Genomic DNA, 16,922 nt, shown 5'->3' on the forward strand with positions numbered 1-16,922 from the left:
TAGTCTCCCTTAGGCAGCCCGCATTCTATGGGGGTATCTATGGTTTCTCAGAGAAGCAAGAAAGCAGTCTGAGCGTTATGGCAACTCCCAGGAAAGTCTGGGGTGGCTCTGCTTGCACTCTACATCCATTTAGAGACGTTTACGTTTGAATCGAGCGCATACTCCGCAACTTCGTTGGTGGATACCCGATGCGAATGCTCTGCTGCGGCTGCTGCATCCGAGCCCCTGCCCGACGGACTTGTGCATTCCAGAATGAGCTGCTGTCGGCTGGCCGCCATTGTTTCCCATGTGAGGACAGCCGGACAATCGGCCCTGAGGTCGGCTCGTGACGTCATGCACGTGCTAGTCCGTCGCTTACCGACTTAAGAGGACGGCTAGCGCGCTCTCAGCGACCTCTACCTTTCCTCACCCTCCACTCCCATCTCCCCCACCATGAGTCTGTTGCAAGACGTCCTCCGCACGCAAACTCTCGATTCCCTTGACAAAGCACTCGGCAGCGGGCGCACCTCCCCCGACGACGATTATGAATTGATCAATGTGGTCAGCCTACTCCTTTTTTCGTCCCGCGGGCCTGCCTAAGTTCCTCCATCTGCAGGTATCCCTCCCTGGGAGCCCCGGGAGGTCTCGTCCCGCTTCCCGCCCTACTTCCCGCCCCCACTCCCCCACACGCAACGGCTTCAGTGGCCTCAGCCGCTCGAGCCCTCTGCAAATTGCTCGGGGCCCCACAAGAGATCCGCTCCGAGCACTGCCCACCGATGTTGCCCAGCGCATCTTCTCCCAGCTGTCGATTAGGGAACTTTCACGTTGCTCAAGGGTGTCCAAGAAGTGGAGCAAGAGTCAGACGTTGAACTATGGTGAGTAGTATGTTCCTGCAAAATGAGTCATTCGCTTATGGCTTGGTCAGTCTGGTTCCAGCACTACCGGAAGGAGAACTTCCACGACGATAGTCTCCCGCCGGGCAAGTGGACAAAGCGTGAGTCGAAGCAGAACTGGGTGAGTAATGGTGGTCCTTTGGTAAACCGTCCTCGTGTTGACTCCTCTGCGACGCAGCGTACTACCTACCTTAACGCCATCCCTCGTCGCTCCCCTCCCCAATCTCCCGGTCCGCGATCGATATCCGGCTACGAGTCTCCACGGTCTGGACAGCAGACTCCGCGTGAACTCCGGGAGGAGAAGTGGCGCCAAGAGGCCGAGGTTGTTTCGCGTCCCACGAAGGTTGAGATGCGAGAGGCATACAAGGAGCTCAACGGGCGGAAAGCTCGCGGGAAGGGCAAGTTAGGCGGCATGTCCGGCATGCGAGACCGTGCAGGCTTCAGCGATCCCAGCTTTGAAGATTAGTCTCGCAATACGCGAAAGTCGAGAGCATATTTATGACTTTTTACCCGATGGATGTCATGACCTATGTGCGGCGCCCCGCTGCTGCGCCCCATACCACAAACATAAATCTCGCAGTGCTATGCATTGCATGTTGTAGACTAGAGACGTTTTGTATATCATTCGCGCCCACCCCATCGTTACACACAACGTTCGTGATCGACTGGCAGAAAGCCCTCAACTTGTCGACCAGTTTTCAGGCCTCAGAGTCAGGGGCTTTCCCCACCCCCGCGCTCGTCATCGACTATCGGAGATCCGGGCGTCGGGGCGCGATCGAGAAGCACAATCTAGCCGCGACGCATGTTCGACTCGCGTCTGGCCCTGCTCTCGTCCCCCACGTCCTCTCTCCGTACATAATCACCCGCCTCCTCCTCCCCCTCACATCTACCCCCATATTTACGCACAAGAACGCGCATGCCAGTCTCTTGGAGCGACGCCGTGACCCCGCGCCCGGTGAGCCTCCACCGACTTCATCGTGACGCCATGCATCCCAAGCCGGACCGTTGACTGTCCTCTTGGCCATGTCTAGACCACCGTCCTCGGCCGGAACCTGGATCTCAGGCGCGAGGGCCGCGGGGTGGCCGCGGCCAGCAGGTCCGAGCCGCACCTGCCTTCGATGCTCGGTGTCGGTTTCGGCGCGGGGGCCCGTCCGAAGGACAGCAGGAGCGAGGCGGGCTCGCGCGCGCCTTCTCCGTCGCCCGTCCCGCCGCCGCGCACGCAGTTCACGGCGATTCCGGTGAGCGTCGCTTTGAGCGTCGATGATGGGGAGCGCTGAGAGGATGGAGCAGGAGTCGTTCTTCAAGCGGCGCACGGGCTTGACGCTGTTGTCGGCGGCAACGTCTGGGCAGGGGTCATTGCTGCCTGACGCAAGCTTTGAGGTTGAGGTATGGGCATGCGGAGTGACGTGTATTTGCGTTGGGCTGACGACAAGCTAGAATATTGGGTGCATCAAGGATGTGGACTCGGGATGGCTGGACGATGATATTGAGGTGGGTATATGCGCTATACATGCTTGCTATTTTCTCGCGTCCTGACCACCTGGTCCTCGCTCCGTCACAGGAAATCATGGTGGTGAAGAAGAAGGAGAGGAGGAGGAGGCCATTAAGCGCGATTGTGGAAGCGTCCGAAGGTTACTCAAACATCCGGACTTCTATGAAGGTACGCATCAGTATCATATGTTTAACACATATGATGCTGATGAATGCCATGCAGCTCAAGCGGAAAACGGTACCGACTGTAAACGCAACCCACTTCGAGTACATCCGCTCACTCGACCCTGGTCCTTCGGGTGAAGAGGTCATTCTCGCTCGCAAGATTGGAAAATCGGAGGGCGGCGTGTACGCGGTGAAGCTGTCGCGGAAGTCGGGGTGTAGCGGGGTGGACGGGTGCGCGCGCATGGTGCGGGAACAAGCTGCGCTGAAGCTGCTGGCGGAGAGCAGGGCCAAGTTCGTTCTGCGGTTGTGGTGGAGCTTTGAAGATGAGCGGGCAATGTATGTTGTTGTGGTGCGTCTTTCACTTCTTGGGGGGCTTGATCAGAGAGACTGAAGTCCGATCGCTATAAACCAGGATCCCATGGGCGATAGGAATCTGCAGGATGCAGTTCTGCGGGAAGGACCATTGGCTCGTAGTCAAGCATTGTTATGCGCCGCAGAACTGGTATGTATGTCGCATAGGGCCGCTGAACACCTTCCTGACTCATGTTCACAGGTCGCTGGAATATCGGCTATCCACGAGGCAGGGATTGTGCATACACTTGTGAAGCCTGAACACATCCTTATTGGCGAAGACGGGCACATCTTGATATCCGGTTTTGACAATGCGACGTGCATCCGTCGGGGAAACACATTGCTTCGAGGTGGAGGGCATTCCACCATCCCACCTGCCGATGAAATTCAATATCAGGCCCCGGAAATTGTTCTCGGATGGCAGTACAACAGCGCAGTCGATTGGTGGAGTTTTGGGCTTTTGGTGCACTGGCTACTGTCCGGAGAGGTAAGTGGATCAACAGCTCGTATATTGTCTGGAGACCTTATGCCACGCTGCCAGCACCCCTTCGTCAACGAAACTGTCGCCACCTCGCCTGCGATCGTACGCAGCTACATCATCCATGGCAGCGTAACGAGCAGCGCACGGCGCACAGATCCTACGGCTTGGAACCTCATTAGTCAAGTGAGTACATCCTTAGCTGTACAGTACATCGAGATTCATTCATCGGCTGGTGTAGTGTCTGAACCGCAATCCGTCAATGCGCATCGATGGTACCGGTGTGAAAATGCACGAATATTTCCATGACATGTGAGCTCCCCTTAGCTCGAAGGTCGTCTGAACCATTGACCGTCGCGACCTCACAGCCTTTGGGAGGATGTCGTTGCAAAGCAGCTTGAAGGTACTCATATCCAGCACCCCATCGACGCCAAGCTAATCATGGTTTCAGCGCCTTTCTTTCCAGCGGACAGAGCAGAGCTCTCATTTTCTAGTGAAGATGACACCAAGCCCATCCCGCAACCTCCAGCCTTGCGGACCCGGCTAGCTGATACGACACCTACCTTTGCGTTTGACTGGCAGCTTGATCTCCCATCTGTCAACTCCACTATCTCAGCCAGCAACAGCCACTTCAGTACACGTCCCTCGCCTCTCGCTTCCCAGCCTGATACCCAGATGCTAAGCAAGAGTCCCCTTGTTATTTCTCCGGGAAGCAGTCTCGCCAATATCATTGCGATGGCCAAGTATCCGTCTCGTCCACCCTCTGAGCTTGCACCGCCGAGCCTCGACGGTCAGACTCGTGCAACTACTCCGACACTGGACACCTTGAAAAATGTGCTGAATGGGCTACCGACGCCACCCAACTCTCGTTTCGCCCTCCGCAAGTATGCTAGCCTTGACTTCGACGAACTCGATGCAGTCGCTTCTCTCAGGCAGTCCTCTCTACACACAGTGAACGAGAACTCTTCTGGCATCCTGCGCAAATCAAGGTCTATCTTGACGCTCTCTCGGGACTCTCTACGCCTCAGGGACGATTCGTCTAGCACTAGTTCTAGCCACTGGACCAACAAGTTCCGGCGAAGGTCTCGGGTAGATTCGATCCCTTCTCCATCCCCTCCTATTCATCAAGTCATCCCGCCCGTGCCACCTGTCCCGCCTATTCCTCCAGTCCCTCGTGAACTACCCAAGGGCCTCGAGCAGATCGGCGGCGGCATAGGCTACACACGACGCCCCGACGAGCGTCGCCTGAGCATGAATCTCGCCAGTCTTACCCCACGGACCTGCCACGCCATCTTTCGCTCAAAGCCTGGGGTCCGGCCGAAGCAGAAGGACAAGGGCAAGAGCCGAAGCAAGAGCAAGGACAAGGACAAAGACGTCTCGAGCTCGGACAAAGACGTTCCCGCGCCCGTGGAACCAGGCAAGGTCCGGATGCGGACGACGGAGCACGGCGAGCGCGGGGCGGGACAGCTCAGCGGGAACGAGCTCGAGGACGAGGAGGACCTGATGGACGAGGTCATGCGTGAGATATACGGGGACGGCTGGGACGGGTCCGCGGGGTCCGCGCGCGCGGGAGGCGGGGCGGGGGTCGGGCTTGGCTGGGGGACGCTGATGACGCCGACGCGGTTCGAGACGGCGGAGGACGCGTCGTTCGGGGGGCCAGACTGCACGTTGCGGCTAGTGACGTCGCCGTCGACCCCGTGGATTGACTCGTGAAGGCGGTTCTCGAAGTGTGTCCGTAGCTGTATCTCTCTTTCGGGTTCTGTAGAATGTGGTGTCCATCGTGTAATCGAACATCGAGTTTCCATCTCCCTTGTCCAAGTACGACGTCGGCTGAAAAAGACGAACACTTGAACTTGTCTATGTCGTCGTATGTCGACAGACTTTACCGAGAAAGCGCTTAGCGCGCGCTGAACGCGGTTTTGAACACTGGGCCACAAGACGAGTGCTTGTGCTTGGCTACACTCCATACCCATCTTGTTCCGCCTCTCTCTCACTCGCCCCCTCTTTCCTTCAGAACAGACTATTCCGCGACGTGTTTGGTCGCATGCCGAAGGTAATTCCCGTCAGAGAGAACCCATCGGGCGACCAGGAGCTATATATTGTTTCAAAGGATGGCTCAGAGAGTGAGCACCATCAAACCCAGCCTCGTCGCGCCCCCTCGGCTCACACGTCCCTCGCACTCGCAGCCCAAGCCTACGTACTCGATCGCCACGAAGAAGCGGTCTACGTGCACTATGTGAACAAGGACAAACGCCTGGACGAATGGGTGCCGGAGGAGAGCGTCCGCCTGGCGCGCCCGCACGAGGGCGCGACGAACGGCGCCGGGACGCGCAAACGCAAACGAGGCGATTCGGGCGGCCTGGGCGCGAACGGGGCGAGGTTGGGCACGCCGTCCGCCGGGAGCATGGCGTGGAGGGGCTCTGCGAGGACGAGGGGGAGGGCACTGCGGGCCTAGGATCCGCTGCGGCGGCCACACCTGCGCCTGCGCCTGCGCTCGCGGGCGTGGGCGGTGGTGTCGTGGGCACGGGGCGGGCGGGGGCGATCACGGCCACGGAGGAGGAGCTGGACATCGAGCACCAGCGGCAGATCACCGCGAAAAGGAACTTTGAAAAGGTCGTCTTTGGGCGGTGGCAGATCAGGACGTGGTGAGTCTGGCCTCCTTCCTCGTCCTGCCCTCCTTTTTTGCGCCTGAGCCTCCGTGGTCGCTGCGCAGGGTCCGGGCACCGCGGTGGGGCCATGGGCGAGGCGTGCTCGCGGAGGTTTCTCGCCTCGCCGCGGCGCGTAGGCGTAAATCATCCCCGCTTTGGGAGAGCAGCGCGGTGATGCTAGATTGCGCGTAATCCACCTGGGGACTCGCGGGCCTCCTGTGCATGTGCTCCAGGGACTACGCTTCTAGTGTCAACGCTCTGTGCTACAGTGGGAACTGTGCAAGCGAGGAAGACGAGCGCGACCCAGGAGGGGGGCGGACCTTCGGAGCTTGCTTTCTCGACGGCGTTTCTCGCGGCGTTTCTCGAAGGCACCGAACGGGCTCTCATTGTGTGTGTGCCACCACGCTAACGCAGTCCAGGTACTTCTCTCCATACCCTCTGTCTGAAGAGGCGGATGAAACTGCCGCCCCAAGCGCGAGGGGCCAGAGCTCGTCCGTCCGTGGGTCCGGCGTCGCTCGCCCTGCGCAGCCCGCGCATGGCCGCACGTCCGACCTCTTCGTCGGAGGCGCAACGCGGTCGTCGGGACTAGGCCACAACGCGACGCTTTGGGTGTGCGACCGCTGCTTCAAGTACATGGCCGACGGTATCTCCTGGGAGCTGCACATCGTCCGTGCCCCGTTCGTCTTCTCCTCGTCCACATGAACTGAGGCGTGCCAGGGAAGCTAGAAAAAGTGCGCGCGGCGAAGTCCACCCGGGCGCAAAGTCTATCAGCGCGGAGCGCACATCATCTGGGAGGTCGACGGCGCAAAGGAGAAGGTGCGTGTGCGCTGCCGAAGCGTGAACATGTCGTTCGCGCTGCGGCGTTCACGTTGTCTGACGGCGGTTTCCCGCAGCTCTACTGCCAGAACCTGTCGCTCTTCGGCAAGCTGTTCATTGACATAAAGACCCTCTTTTTCGACTGTGACAATTGTGAGGCACCCGTCCCTTACGGCGTGCGAGACGTACTGATTGTGTTCGACGCACGTTGCCCTGCTCTGCGGCCCACACCTCCAACCAGTCCTGTTTTACATCGTCACGGATGCGGATTCGCAACGGGACCATGTCCTTGGCTTCTTCTCGAAGGTGATTGGCACTCGCCGACAGCTCGGTATTTCCGCTGAAACGAACCTTTCCCACAGGAGAAAGTGTCGTTCGACGACTACAACCTCGCCTGCATAGTCGTGCTGCCCCCTTATCAAAAGAAAGGTTACGGCATGCTCCTCATCGAATTCAGTGCGTGCCCGTGCTTCCCCGCGGCGTCGTCAGAGTCGGCGAGGACCGTCGCTGATCTTGGTCGTCCGCAGGCTACGAACTCTCGCGCCGCGCAGGCAAGGTTGGCACGCCCGAGCGGCCGCTCTCCGACCTCGGCCTCCGCAGCTACCTCACGTACTGGGTCGCCACCCTCGTCCGATTCTTCCGGTGCGTGCCGCCGTTCTCCCGCCGCGCCCGTTGACCCCTCCGCGCCGCTCCTCTCCCGCCGGCCCCCGCGTGTGACGCGCTGCAGGCGACTGCTGTCCGTCATGCCCCTCGACACGGCGCAGGTCGTGATGACCGGGCTCTCGGCGAGGTCTCGGACGCGCTCGCGCCGTCGCCGGCGCGGGACACGGAGGGCAGCTCCCGCTCGTCCTCCCTCTCCAAGAAGCGCCGGAAGAGCATGAAGGGCTGGGACGGCGAGGAGCTCCCGCGTCCGCGGTCGCGCTGCGCACCGAGCAGGCGAACGACACGCACGGTGCGTCCGCCGTCCCGATTTCCGCTCCCTCTGTCTTTTTTCATCTCCACTCCTGTCGGATCGGACCCGCTGACGACGGCGACATCGACCCGCAGACCCGCTGTGGACGCAGCTCCGGACGATCGAGACGACCGCGAACGCGGACGGGAGCGCGACGAGCCACGTCGTCGCGCGCTGCACGCTCGCGGACGTCGCGCGCGCGACGAACCTGCGCGTCGAGGACGTCGCGTTCGCGCTGAACGAGTGCGGGCTGCTCGGCGCGCGCGGCGCGGATGCCGCCGACGCGGGCGCGCCCGTCGTCGTCACCCGGGAGGCTGTGGAACGCGTCGCACGCGAGCGCGACGTGAAGCGGACGTGCATCGACCTCGCCCACGTCTTGCTGTAACGCTCCGTGGGCGGGCAGGGGGTCGGGCCCGAGGGTCCAGGGGCCCACATGTGTTAGTTACTACTATTTAGACGTAATGTGGCCTGTCTCACCCGTCGGATACGCCGTATATGAGAACCCTCATTCGAACACGGAGGTCTCGGAGCAAGCGTCATGCATTCATGGCCGGCACCGACCAATCTCGGCGAGGCCACGATATGATCTTTGTGGACTCGAAGCGGTTGTCACACGATACAGGTAGTGACTTGCGCTGTGTGTTCGTGGGCTGCGATATGGGTTGTCGTACCATTTGCATTTTGCGTGGGGCGCAGCTAGGGCGATACGTGTACATCGAATACATCGAACGAGTTCCAACTCCCAAGGCAATACCTTGATTTGTTCTGTGCTGCGTAGACAACATCGTGGGGCATGGCGGAAGAGAACATGCGGGCATGGGCTTGGCGTGGGCGCCGCATAGCATAGGATACAGCGTATGAATACGTGAGGGTGGGCGAGAGCGTGAACACGGGAAGGAGGGAGGGGGATTCATCGGGTTTACTCCCGGACGGGCGCATCGTGCTCCACGGCGAGGATCGCCTGCCTCTTCTCCAACACACGCGTAGCACGACGCTCGCGGGCAGCCTGGGGACGGCGATAAGGCGATGTGTAAGCGGGGCGCGCACGCTGGGAGACGTACCTTGTTCTTGACACGGCGGGCCTCCATCTGGTCTGAGAGGACCTTGGTACGGGACTTCTCAGCCTTGGCCTTGTGAATGTACTCCATGAGGACACGCTTGTTCTTGAAAACGTTACCCTTGGACTTCTGGTAGAGAGAGTGGTAGCTGATGGCAACGAGCGCTCGCGTGAGAGGGAACGCTAATGGAAGGAAAAACATAGGTAACGCACAGGTGCTTGTCAATCTTGCCCGCCTCCCTGTACTTCCGCAACAACCGGCGCAGGACCCGCTGCCTCCTCATCCACTGGACCTTGGTGGGCATACGGGCATCGGCGGTACCCTTCCTCTTACCGGGGCCGGTGTGGCGACCCTTGCGCTTGGCGGCGAGGAGCTCCCGGGTGCGTGCGCGGGAGTGAACGGTGGTGGGCTTGATGATGATACGGCCGTCCTTGATGAGCTTCTTTACGTGCGTGCGGGAGTTGGCGTTCCCGATCTCGGCTTGTTCATTGGGGTCGAGCCAGATTTTACGCTTGCCGACGCCAGCGACGGATGCGGCGAGGCGCTTTTGAGACCGGAGGTTAACCATGGCGGCTGCAGCGGAAGGAGCAGATGGAACGTCGATTAGCAGACTGGCGGCGACGAGGCTGACGGCGAGCTCACCGTGTTCTTGAGGAGGGTCGATAGGGAGCGATGCCTTGCCGATGGCGGAAAGGAAGGGGCGCTTACGCGAGCCAGCCACCCGGCGTGTGCCGAAACTCTATCAGAGCAGCTATACAGCAGGCAGGACGGGCACGAGACCCAGCGCGGTCGGTGTCTCGGTCTGCTATTTTTTCCGTTGGGCTTTCTCCTGTCTTGCTCGAGAGCTGGCCTGCTGACTCTGCAATCTGGCTCGCATCTCATCGCATCACATCGACATCTTCCACCCCGCCCTCGACGATGGTCTCCATCTCGGCCGTTACCTCCCCGTACCCGCGCAAGCTAGTCAACCCCGCCCTTCTCGCACGCCTCTTGTCTTGTGCCACACACGCAAATCGAATACTGTCGGAGACTTCCGGACATCTCGAGTCTCCATCTTTCCAGAGTGGAGATGCTCATGCGGGGCAGCCACTTGCTTCGCTCCTTTTTGTCCGCTCTCTGCATGAAGGGCTCGACAGGCCTAGGCGGGTGCGTGTCCGACCGGCTCCGACTGCTGACGAATAGGCTGGTCGTTCGGGACGCCGTTCACGGCAGTCAGTTTGCTCACCGCTGGAGGTTCTTGCATGGCTCGCACGCAGGTGACGGATGGAAAGATGCCGGGTGTGGCTTCAGTGCCAGTCGGGCGCCAGCCACAGCTGAGACCTGAGGTGAGCAGCGATGAGCAGGCCCCAGGGGAAGATGACGCGGACGAGGGACGTGGAGACTGGAGGAATGTGGCCAATCATGTGGCGGGTGGTGTGTGGCCTGGCGGTGCTATAGCGAAAAGCCCTCGGGGGCGGCGCCTCGTTATCTCGGGAGACATGATACATAGGCAGATGCTTCCGTGTACAAATCCAGCGCACGAGTCTGGCTCGGGAATCGGACGACGTTCTATCAGATCTGTCGCAGGAGGAATCAGCCCGGTTCGCTGCAGCGGCGACGTTCCTGCGCTCCCTCGTCAGAGTGACCACCTCGTGGGCGGCGAGAAGACCAACGAGGACGGCCGCGAGGAGCCCTCGGCCCCTGGCGCGGGGGCGTGGACGAGGGCGCCGGCGGGAGGATGGTGAGGGTGTGTCGTAAGGTGGAGGAGCGGGAACGTGCCCTGCGGTATTGGGCTGTGCCGACAGGGCTCAGGCTGCCTGCGCGGGCAGACAGGCGATCGACAGACGCCTTGGGCGGGAAGGGGCTTAGGTAAGCGCCTGATAAAAACCACTCGCGGGTGGCGCTTCTCCCGGCTTTTGCTCCGGTTCGTTGCCCTCCTGCCTCCCGAGCCCAGTCAACGCCTCGCCGTCTCCTCTCTCGCAGCGTCCCCAGGGTCCTGTGCGAGGGCCCTTGCCCCGTCTCTCATACCACACACTCCGCCCTTGCCCCCCTCCTGCCGTCATGATAGCCCAGTAAACGTTCAGCCCACACCCTCCCCCACGACCACTCTTACGCTCCTGCCCCGACGATCCGACCCATCGCTCTCAACCCGCCCCGCCCGCCTCTCTTCCTCTCAAATTCACTCGAACTCTTCTACTCCTATCCGTCTTACAATGCCCAACGCGACCGATACCGCTCAAACCGAGGGTGAGGGCCCAGAGGGTTCAGACAAACCGCCGCATGGTCAGTCCCTCGCCATTTTTCACCAACCCACCCCTCTTATGCCGTGGACATAGCCCGTCCCAATGGTGCATCTCGTTCACGTCGCGCCTCCGGCCACTCCGTCCGCAATGGTGCCCCAACCGGACCGACCACCAGTGTTCCACTCCCTCCCCCCGACACTCTTTCATACGCCAAGCAACCCGGCCACACTCGCAAGAGCCTGGAAGCAATCCATAAACTCGATAACCTGGAGACGCTCATCGTCAACGGCACTCACCTCAAAGGCGATTCGTCCTCCACGACGGGCTCGATCACCCCGTCTTCGAGCGAGTCGCCCTCGCCGTCTGAGTACGATGGCAGTTGGAGCGTTCCGTCCACTCAGCCCCCGAGCCGTGCTGCCAGCATGTCCGCCGGAGTATCTGGAGGCAAGCTCAACCCTCCCGTCGCCCCCATGTCCAAACTTGCCTCCAAGAAGGACCCGCCACCTCCCACGGCCCCTCGGATATCACCGACTACCTCCACCGGCGATGAAAGGGTGACACGCAAGGGGCCTCCTTCGGTGCATTCCGATGGTGGTCAGAAGTTCACGCTCCGGGATCTGCTGGGCAGTGCCCCCAAGCTCGTGCGCAAGTCTTCCGCCCGTTCTACCGCTAGCAGCAAGAAGTCCGATTCGGACCGTGGCGGCAAGTCGGAGGCTGGAGGCAGCACCGCCAGCTTACTCAAGAAGTACGGTGTCTGCGGGAAGGTGGCTATTGGCAAGGGTGCTACCTCGGTCGTCCGTCTCGCGCACAAGTGGGACCGGACCGAGGAGAAGCTCTACGCCGTCAAGGTGAGTCCTCGAGCGCCTTAGTCATCATAGCGATGTGCTCAGCCGACTGGCGGTGCACAGGAGTTCCGCAAGAGGAGAAAGAACGAGTCAGAGAAGGAGTACGTCAAGAAGCTCACGGCGGAGTTCTGTATCTCGTCGACCCTGCATCACATGAACATCGTCGAGACCGTTGACCTCGTCCAGGATGAGAATCAGCACTGGTGCGAGGTTATGGAGTTCTGCCCCGGCGGCGACCTGTATGCTGCCATCAAACGTGGTGGCATGTCTCCCAGCGAGGTCGAATGTTGCTTCAGGCAGATCTTGACTGGCGTCGGCTACCTACACAGTCAAGGTGTGGCCCATCGTGACATCAAACCGGAGAACCTGTTCTTCGATATGAACGGCCACCTCAAGGTATGTGCAGACATCGACTGATTCATGCTTGCATGGACTCACAGCGCGCGGAAGATTGGCGATTATGGTGCCTCCACCGTCTACCGCTTGCCTTGGGAGTCAACGATCCACATGTCGACAGGGCTCTGTGGCAGTGAGCCTTACATTGCCCCAGAGCAGTTCCTAGGCAAACGTAAGCAAACGCTTCCCTCACCCACCCGTGTCCCCTAATGTTTGGGCATCAGCCTATGACGCTCGACTCGTGGATATCTGGGCGTGCGGGATCGTCTATTATTGCCTGCACTTCCAGGAGCTCCCTTGGACCGTGGCCCAGCAGTCGGATCAGCTCTTCGCGGCTTACGTCTCAGCCTGCAACACGCCCGCCCAGTCTGCTTGCCCTCCGACTATCAACAACCTCTCTCCACGGGCGTGTCGTCCACTTATCCGGAAGATGCTGGAGCCCAATCCGAAGTCACGTATCCTCATCGACGATATCCTCAAGGATAAATGGATACAAAGCATCGAGGTCTGTCATCTGGTGCCCAAGCCGACTCATGTCCACGTGAACGCGGCTGCCATGGCCCACGCACAAGTCCACGGTCTCTGACCAGATCCGTTGGAGAGGAGTCGGTTGTCTATATCGCCACTGTTCCCCCTCCCGCCTTGCGGTGGAGACGGGAACGTGGACAGCCGGCTGTCTTGCACATTCGTCTCGCCATGGCGACGTATCTTCTATCTCGCTTTTTATTACCTCCTCTGATTCAACATGAACCGATGTAGTAGTACTCCCCGCGGATCGGCCAGTAGTAGTGCGTAGTACTGCGGGGCAACCCGACGGATTGCGAATGTCTATTGCGATCTCTCTTGACAGGACATTCACCACGGGCTCCGACTGGACTCGGCTGAATGTTGTAGTGATAATTCGCTTGTTGTACCGTAATGGAACGCGTAATCGTATCGTTGTCGAAAACACACCTTTAGCCTGCGGCGAGGGCACTGAAGAGTCTTGGCAGCGGATGTCATTTGTTTGCGATTGTTGGGCTGCGATCCTAACAACGGCAAGCAGCGCCGGATTTGGAAGACCGTTCAGCGAGCGGCCGACTGCGGCATAGCCGTCCGCTGCCTTCGCACTTTGCCCCCACCATGTCCCACAATTTAGACGTGAGTATCCACTGGCCACTTCCCACCACGCTCTCCAGTTGCTTATTGTGCCAACAGAGGGCGATAGAGATCGTGCAGGGCGCGATCGAATTCGACAAGAAGCAAGACTACGATGAGGCCTACAAGCTGTACTCCAATGCTCTCGACTACTTCATGCTCGCGCTCAAGTGTGAGTGCACCTCTCGTGCGTCCGTTTTGACCACGCTGAACCCCCGGGGACACAGACGAGAAGAACGAGCGGTCGAAGAAGCTGATCAAGTCGAAGTTCAACGAGTACCTCGCGCGCGCCGAGACCCTCAAGGAGCACATCCAGAGCAAGGAGGACAAGCGTGCCAAGAAGGCCATCGGGGTCAACGGCGCGAGTGGTGGTTCCGGAGGAGGAGGCAAAGGCCCAGGGTGAGTCCCCCCAGTCGCGCCCATGCGTGCGTATGAGCTCATGCCAACCACCCGTGTCCCCCACCCCACCCCACCCCTCCCCTACTTTCCCCTACACCGGCGTCATCTCCCTCTCGCACCTATACTGCGGCGCCGCAGCAAGGACGACGGGGACGACCAGGACCCGGAGGTCAAGAAGCTGCGCGCAGGGCTCGCGAGCGCGATCGTGTCCGAGAAGCCGAACGTCAAGTGGGAGGACGTCGCGGGGCTGGACGCGGCGAAGGAGGCACTCAAGGAGGCGGTCATCCTGCCGATCAAGTTCCCGCACCTGTTCACGGGCAAGCGGACGCCGTGGCGCGGGATCCTGCTGTACGGCCCGCCGGGGACGGGGAAGAGCTTCCTCGCGAAGGCGGTCGCGACGGAGGCGAACGGGACGTTCTTCAGCGTGAGCTCGAGCGACCTGGTGAGCAAGTGGCAGGGCGACTCGGAAAGGTGAGTAGATCTGTACGCGTTTTGCGGGCAGGCGTGTGGGGGTGTGGTTTGGCTGACGCGGGCGCGGGCAGGTTGGTGAAGCAGCTGTTTGAGATGGCGCGAGAGAACAAGCCGGCGATCATCTTCATTGATGAGGTGGACTCGCTCGCGGGCACTCGTAACGAGTCCGAGTCGGAGGGCTCGAGGCGCATCAAAACGGAGTTCCTAGTGCAGATGAATGGCGTGGGGCACGACGATACGGGAGTGTTGGTGCTCGGGGCAACAAACATTCCGTGGCAGTTGGACAACGCTATCAAGCGACGGTAAGCCAGGCTGATCACCCTAAAGGAACAGATTTTGACCTTGTTTCAGGTTTGAGAAGCGCATATACATCCCTCTGCCCGGTCCTGAAGCCCGAAGACGAATGTTCGAACTCCATGTCGGAGATACCCCTTGCGAGTTGGCGATGAAAGACTATCGTCTTCTTGCGGACAACACGGACGGGTACGTCGTTGCCCATGTGCAGCGCATCATCTCGAAGCCTCACTGTGCGGGTAATGCGCAGGTACTCGGGCTCCGATATCGCCATCGTCGTCAGAGATGCTCTCATGCAGCCTGTCCGGAAGGTTCTCTCGGCAACCCACTTCAAATACGTGGCCGACGTCAAAAAGTGGACGCCATGCTCTCCTGGTGATCCTGACGCCGAAGAGAAGTCTTGGACGGAGATTGAGAGCGACGAGCTCCAGGAACCGCCTCTGCGCATAGCCGATTTCATGAAATCGCTCGACAACGTACGGCCGACTGTCACCGCAGATGATATCAGGAAGCACGATGCATGGACACTGGAATCCGGTGAGATCGCTTTCTTCACGCATACCGCAGCAGAAGCTAAGGTGATTGGCAGGGAACGAGGGGTCATGAGCTGTCGTTGTATCATGTTCAATTGTATTATCGCGCGTATTCATCTTTGGTTTTTCCCTCTGGAATAGACTGACTGGATTCTCGTGAAGTGAAGCAAAGGCCTCGCCGGCACGGAAAGGCAAAAAAGAGGCGGGCGGGTCCCTGCCTAGGCACATCAGGGCTCGGCCGGCTACTTCCCGCGCGCTGTCACCGCACTCAATGGGACTTCCGTCGGGACCGGTCTTCAACGATTTTTAGGCTATGCGCTTCATGCGTACCGTAACGTCTGCCTCGACCAGGCTCGGGGTGAGGATGTACCGCGCACGGCCTGGAGCGTCCTCAAAATAGGTGAGTAATCTGTACAGACGTGTCAAGAGCCCTCGAGTTTAATCTTCTCGATACGTTTTGCCAGGATATTGGGCGGCCGCTCATCGCGCTTCGCGCATTCATCGCCGAGCGCGTTGGGAGCGACCCGACGCGCGATGCGGGCGACATCCGCCTTCCTGGGCTTCGGCCGCGCTTTTACCGTCGCCGCGGCCTGTCGAAGTGGCGCGGGCGATTTGCGCTCTCTCATGCGGTGCGCGAGATAGCACGGCTCCAGCTCACACAGCCGTGCCGGGCCTGGATGGGCGTAGGATGCTGGGAGCGTTCTGGACAGATGGCGGCGGAGGTGCGGGCGAGGGCTACGGCGCTGGGAGGTATAAAACGCGACCTGCATGGACGCTCACTTCTTCAGTCCCTACGTCAAGCTTTACAGACACAGACTCCGAGGCCCTTCCTCCAACTTCCCGTCGAAACACCCCACGCCATGTTCGCCTTCGTCGCACTCGCCTTCACCCTGCTCGTGACCGTCGCCTCGGCGTCGACGCTGCCAAAGCGCCAGGCGGGGACGCAGGTCTGGCAGAGCCCGTTCACGGGCACGATCACGGCCCCAGCCGCGGACACAGCGGTCGAGCCCGGGACGCCGTTCGCGTTCGCGTATACGCGGAACAACTGGTGCCAGTCCTCGTACTCGCCGTTCACGGTGTACGCCACACAGGGCGAGGCGCCGCCCTCGTTCGCGAACGTCACCACGGACGGGCGGCTCGCGGAGGGCACGTACGTGCAGGAGATGGGCACGTTTGTGGTCTCCAACTTTGGTGCGTGATCGACGCTGGGGGCGCGCTGTTTGGGATGGCCACTTACTGATGGCGGGCGGGCTTGTGTGTGGCACTTGCAGGATTGCCGCTGAACGGAGGGATCGCGCCGCCGTCGACGATGACGGTTACCGCGGCGCCTACGGAGGGACAACAAACCTACGTCGTTGTTTTGCAAGAGTATGACTCTTGTCCTGTGAGTGTGTCTCCGCTTATCCGGTTCCGGCCGCTCATTGTCCGTGGCTGTTTAGGGCGGTATCGCGAAGGAGTTCAGTCTGACATCTGTTCCCATCGCTCTAAGCGATGCATAATCGATTGTGGTCGAAGTACTATAGATGCCGGGTGAGTGCAATCATGGCCGTCTTTCAATCTTCTGCGACCGCCGCTGATTGGGTGCAGTCTTTGGGTTCGAAGCGAGAGGTAATCGAGGAAGCACGGTCTGAGCGTTAGATGGCGGTGGCGTGATGGGTACACCTCGGACAGCATGCATGGACTGTGTGTAGAGTTCTGCGGACATTGGGGGACGTGTGGGCGTGGAAGGTAGCGCTGTTGTAACGGGATCCGCATTCGTCTGTCTGCTTTGTGGTATTGACCGTTTTTGCCGTG

At 60.2% G+C, this 16,922-nt stretch overlaps 7 protein-coding genes across 7 annotated transcripts; 6 read left to right on the forward strand and 1 right to left on the reverse strand.

The window, feature by feature from the left end:
- Nucleotides 1–432: 432 nt before the first annotated feature.
- BXZ73DRAFT_44252 (uncharacterized protein) lies at nt 433–1,338 on the forward strand (the record flags this gene model as incomplete). Its single annotated transcript, XM_048019301.1, has 4 exons — nt 433–540; nt 596–854; nt 905–993; nt 1,051–1,338. 4 exons carry the CDS (start codon nt 433–435, stop codon nt 1,336–1,338), a joined length of 744 nt encoding a protein of 247 aa, XP_047879605.1.
- Nucleotides 1,339–2,439: 1,101 nt separating this feature from the next.
- On the forward strand, nt 2,440–5,070 carry BXZ73DRAFT_44287 (kinase-like protein; the record flags this gene model as incomplete). Its single annotated transcript, XM_048019309.1, has 9 exons — nt 2,440–2,532; nt 2,587–2,877; nt 2,941–3,030; nt 3,082–3,366; nt 3,421–3,543; nt 3,599–3,669; nt 3,726–3,760; nt 3,809–4,764; nt 4,810–5,070. The coding sequence occupies 9 exons, from the start codon at nt 2,440–2,442 to the stop codon at nt 5,068–5,070; spliced, it is 2,205 nt and encodes a 734-aa protein (XP_047879606.1).
- Nucleotides 5,071–5,401: 331 nt separating this feature from the next.
- On the forward strand, nt 5,402–8,158 carry BXZ73DRAFT_89098 (acyl-CoA N-acyltransferase; the record flags this gene model as incomplete). Its single annotated transcript, XM_048025165.1, has 12 exons — nt 5,402–5,480; nt 5,544–5,638; nt 5,761–6,002; nt 6,425–6,671; nt 6,732–6,821; nt 6,899–6,974; nt 7,063–7,127; nt 7,184–7,277; nt 7,349–7,463; nt 7,549–7,588; nt 7,612–7,729; nt 7,869–8,158. The coding sequence occupies 12 exons, from the start codon at nt 5,402–5,404 to the stop codon at nt 8,156–8,158; spliced, it is 1,551 nt and encodes a 516-aa protein (XP_047879607.1).
- Nucleotides 8,159–8,692: 534 nt separating this feature from the next.
- Nucleotides 8,693–9,399, reverse strand: BXZ73DRAFT_76171 (60S ribosomal protein L19; the record flags this gene model as incomplete). Its single annotated transcript, XM_048022370.1, has 3 exons — nt 8,693–8,779; nt 8,835–8,979; nt 9,044–9,399. The coding sequence occupies 3 exons, from the start codon at nt 9,397–9,399 to the stop codon at nt 8,693–8,695; spliced, it is 588 nt and encodes a 195-aa protein (XP_047879608.1).
- A 1,624-nt stretch (nt 9,400–11,023) lies between these two features.
- On the forward strand, nt 11,024–12,880 carry BXZ73DRAFT_89100 (Pkinase-domain-containing protein; the record flags this gene model as incomplete). The annotated part of the gene is made up of 5 exons (XM_048025166.1): nt 11,024–11,093; nt 11,147–11,901; nt 11,962–12,294; nt 12,349–12,466; nt 12,519–12,880. The coding sequence occupies 5 exons, from the start codon at nt 11,024–11,026 to the stop codon at nt 12,878–12,880; spliced, it is 1,638 nt and encodes a 545-aa protein (XP_047879609.1).
- Nucleotides 12,881–13,416: 536 nt separating this feature from the next.
- On the forward strand, nt 13,417–15,201 carry BXZ73DRAFT_89101 (AAA-domain-containing protein; the record flags this gene model as incomplete). The annotated part of the gene is made up of 8 exons (XM_048025167.1): nt 13,417–13,434; nt 13,492–13,603; nt 13,659–13,830; nt 13,969–14,301; nt 14,373–14,603; nt 14,653–14,784; nt 14,846–15,132; nt 15,185–15,201. 8 exons carry the CDS (start codon nt 13,417–13,419, stop codon nt 15,199–15,201), a joined length of 1,302 nt encoding a protein of 433 aa, XP_047879610.1.
- A 787-nt stretch (nt 15,202–15,988) lies between these two features.
- Nucleotides 15,989–16,627, forward strand: BXZ73DRAFT_99691 (uncharacterized protein; the record flags this gene model as incomplete). The annotated part of the gene is made up of 3 exons (XM_048028087.1): nt 15,989–16,319; nt 16,400–16,512; nt 16,568–16,627. 3 exons carry the CDS (start codon nt 15,989–15,991, stop codon nt 16,625–16,627), a joined length of 504 nt encoding a protein of 167 aa, XP_047879611.1.
- Between the last annotated feature and the right edge of the window lie 295 nt (nt 16,628–16,922).

The sequence above is a fragment of the Epithele typhae genome, assembly GCF_022376455.1.
Source record: "Epithele typhae strain CBS 203.58 chromosome Unknown BXZ73scaffold_13, whole genome shotgun sequence".
NCBI classification, from domain to species: Eukaryota; Fungi; Basidiomycota; class Agaricomycetes; order Polyporales; family Epitheliaceae; genus Epithele; species Epithele typhae.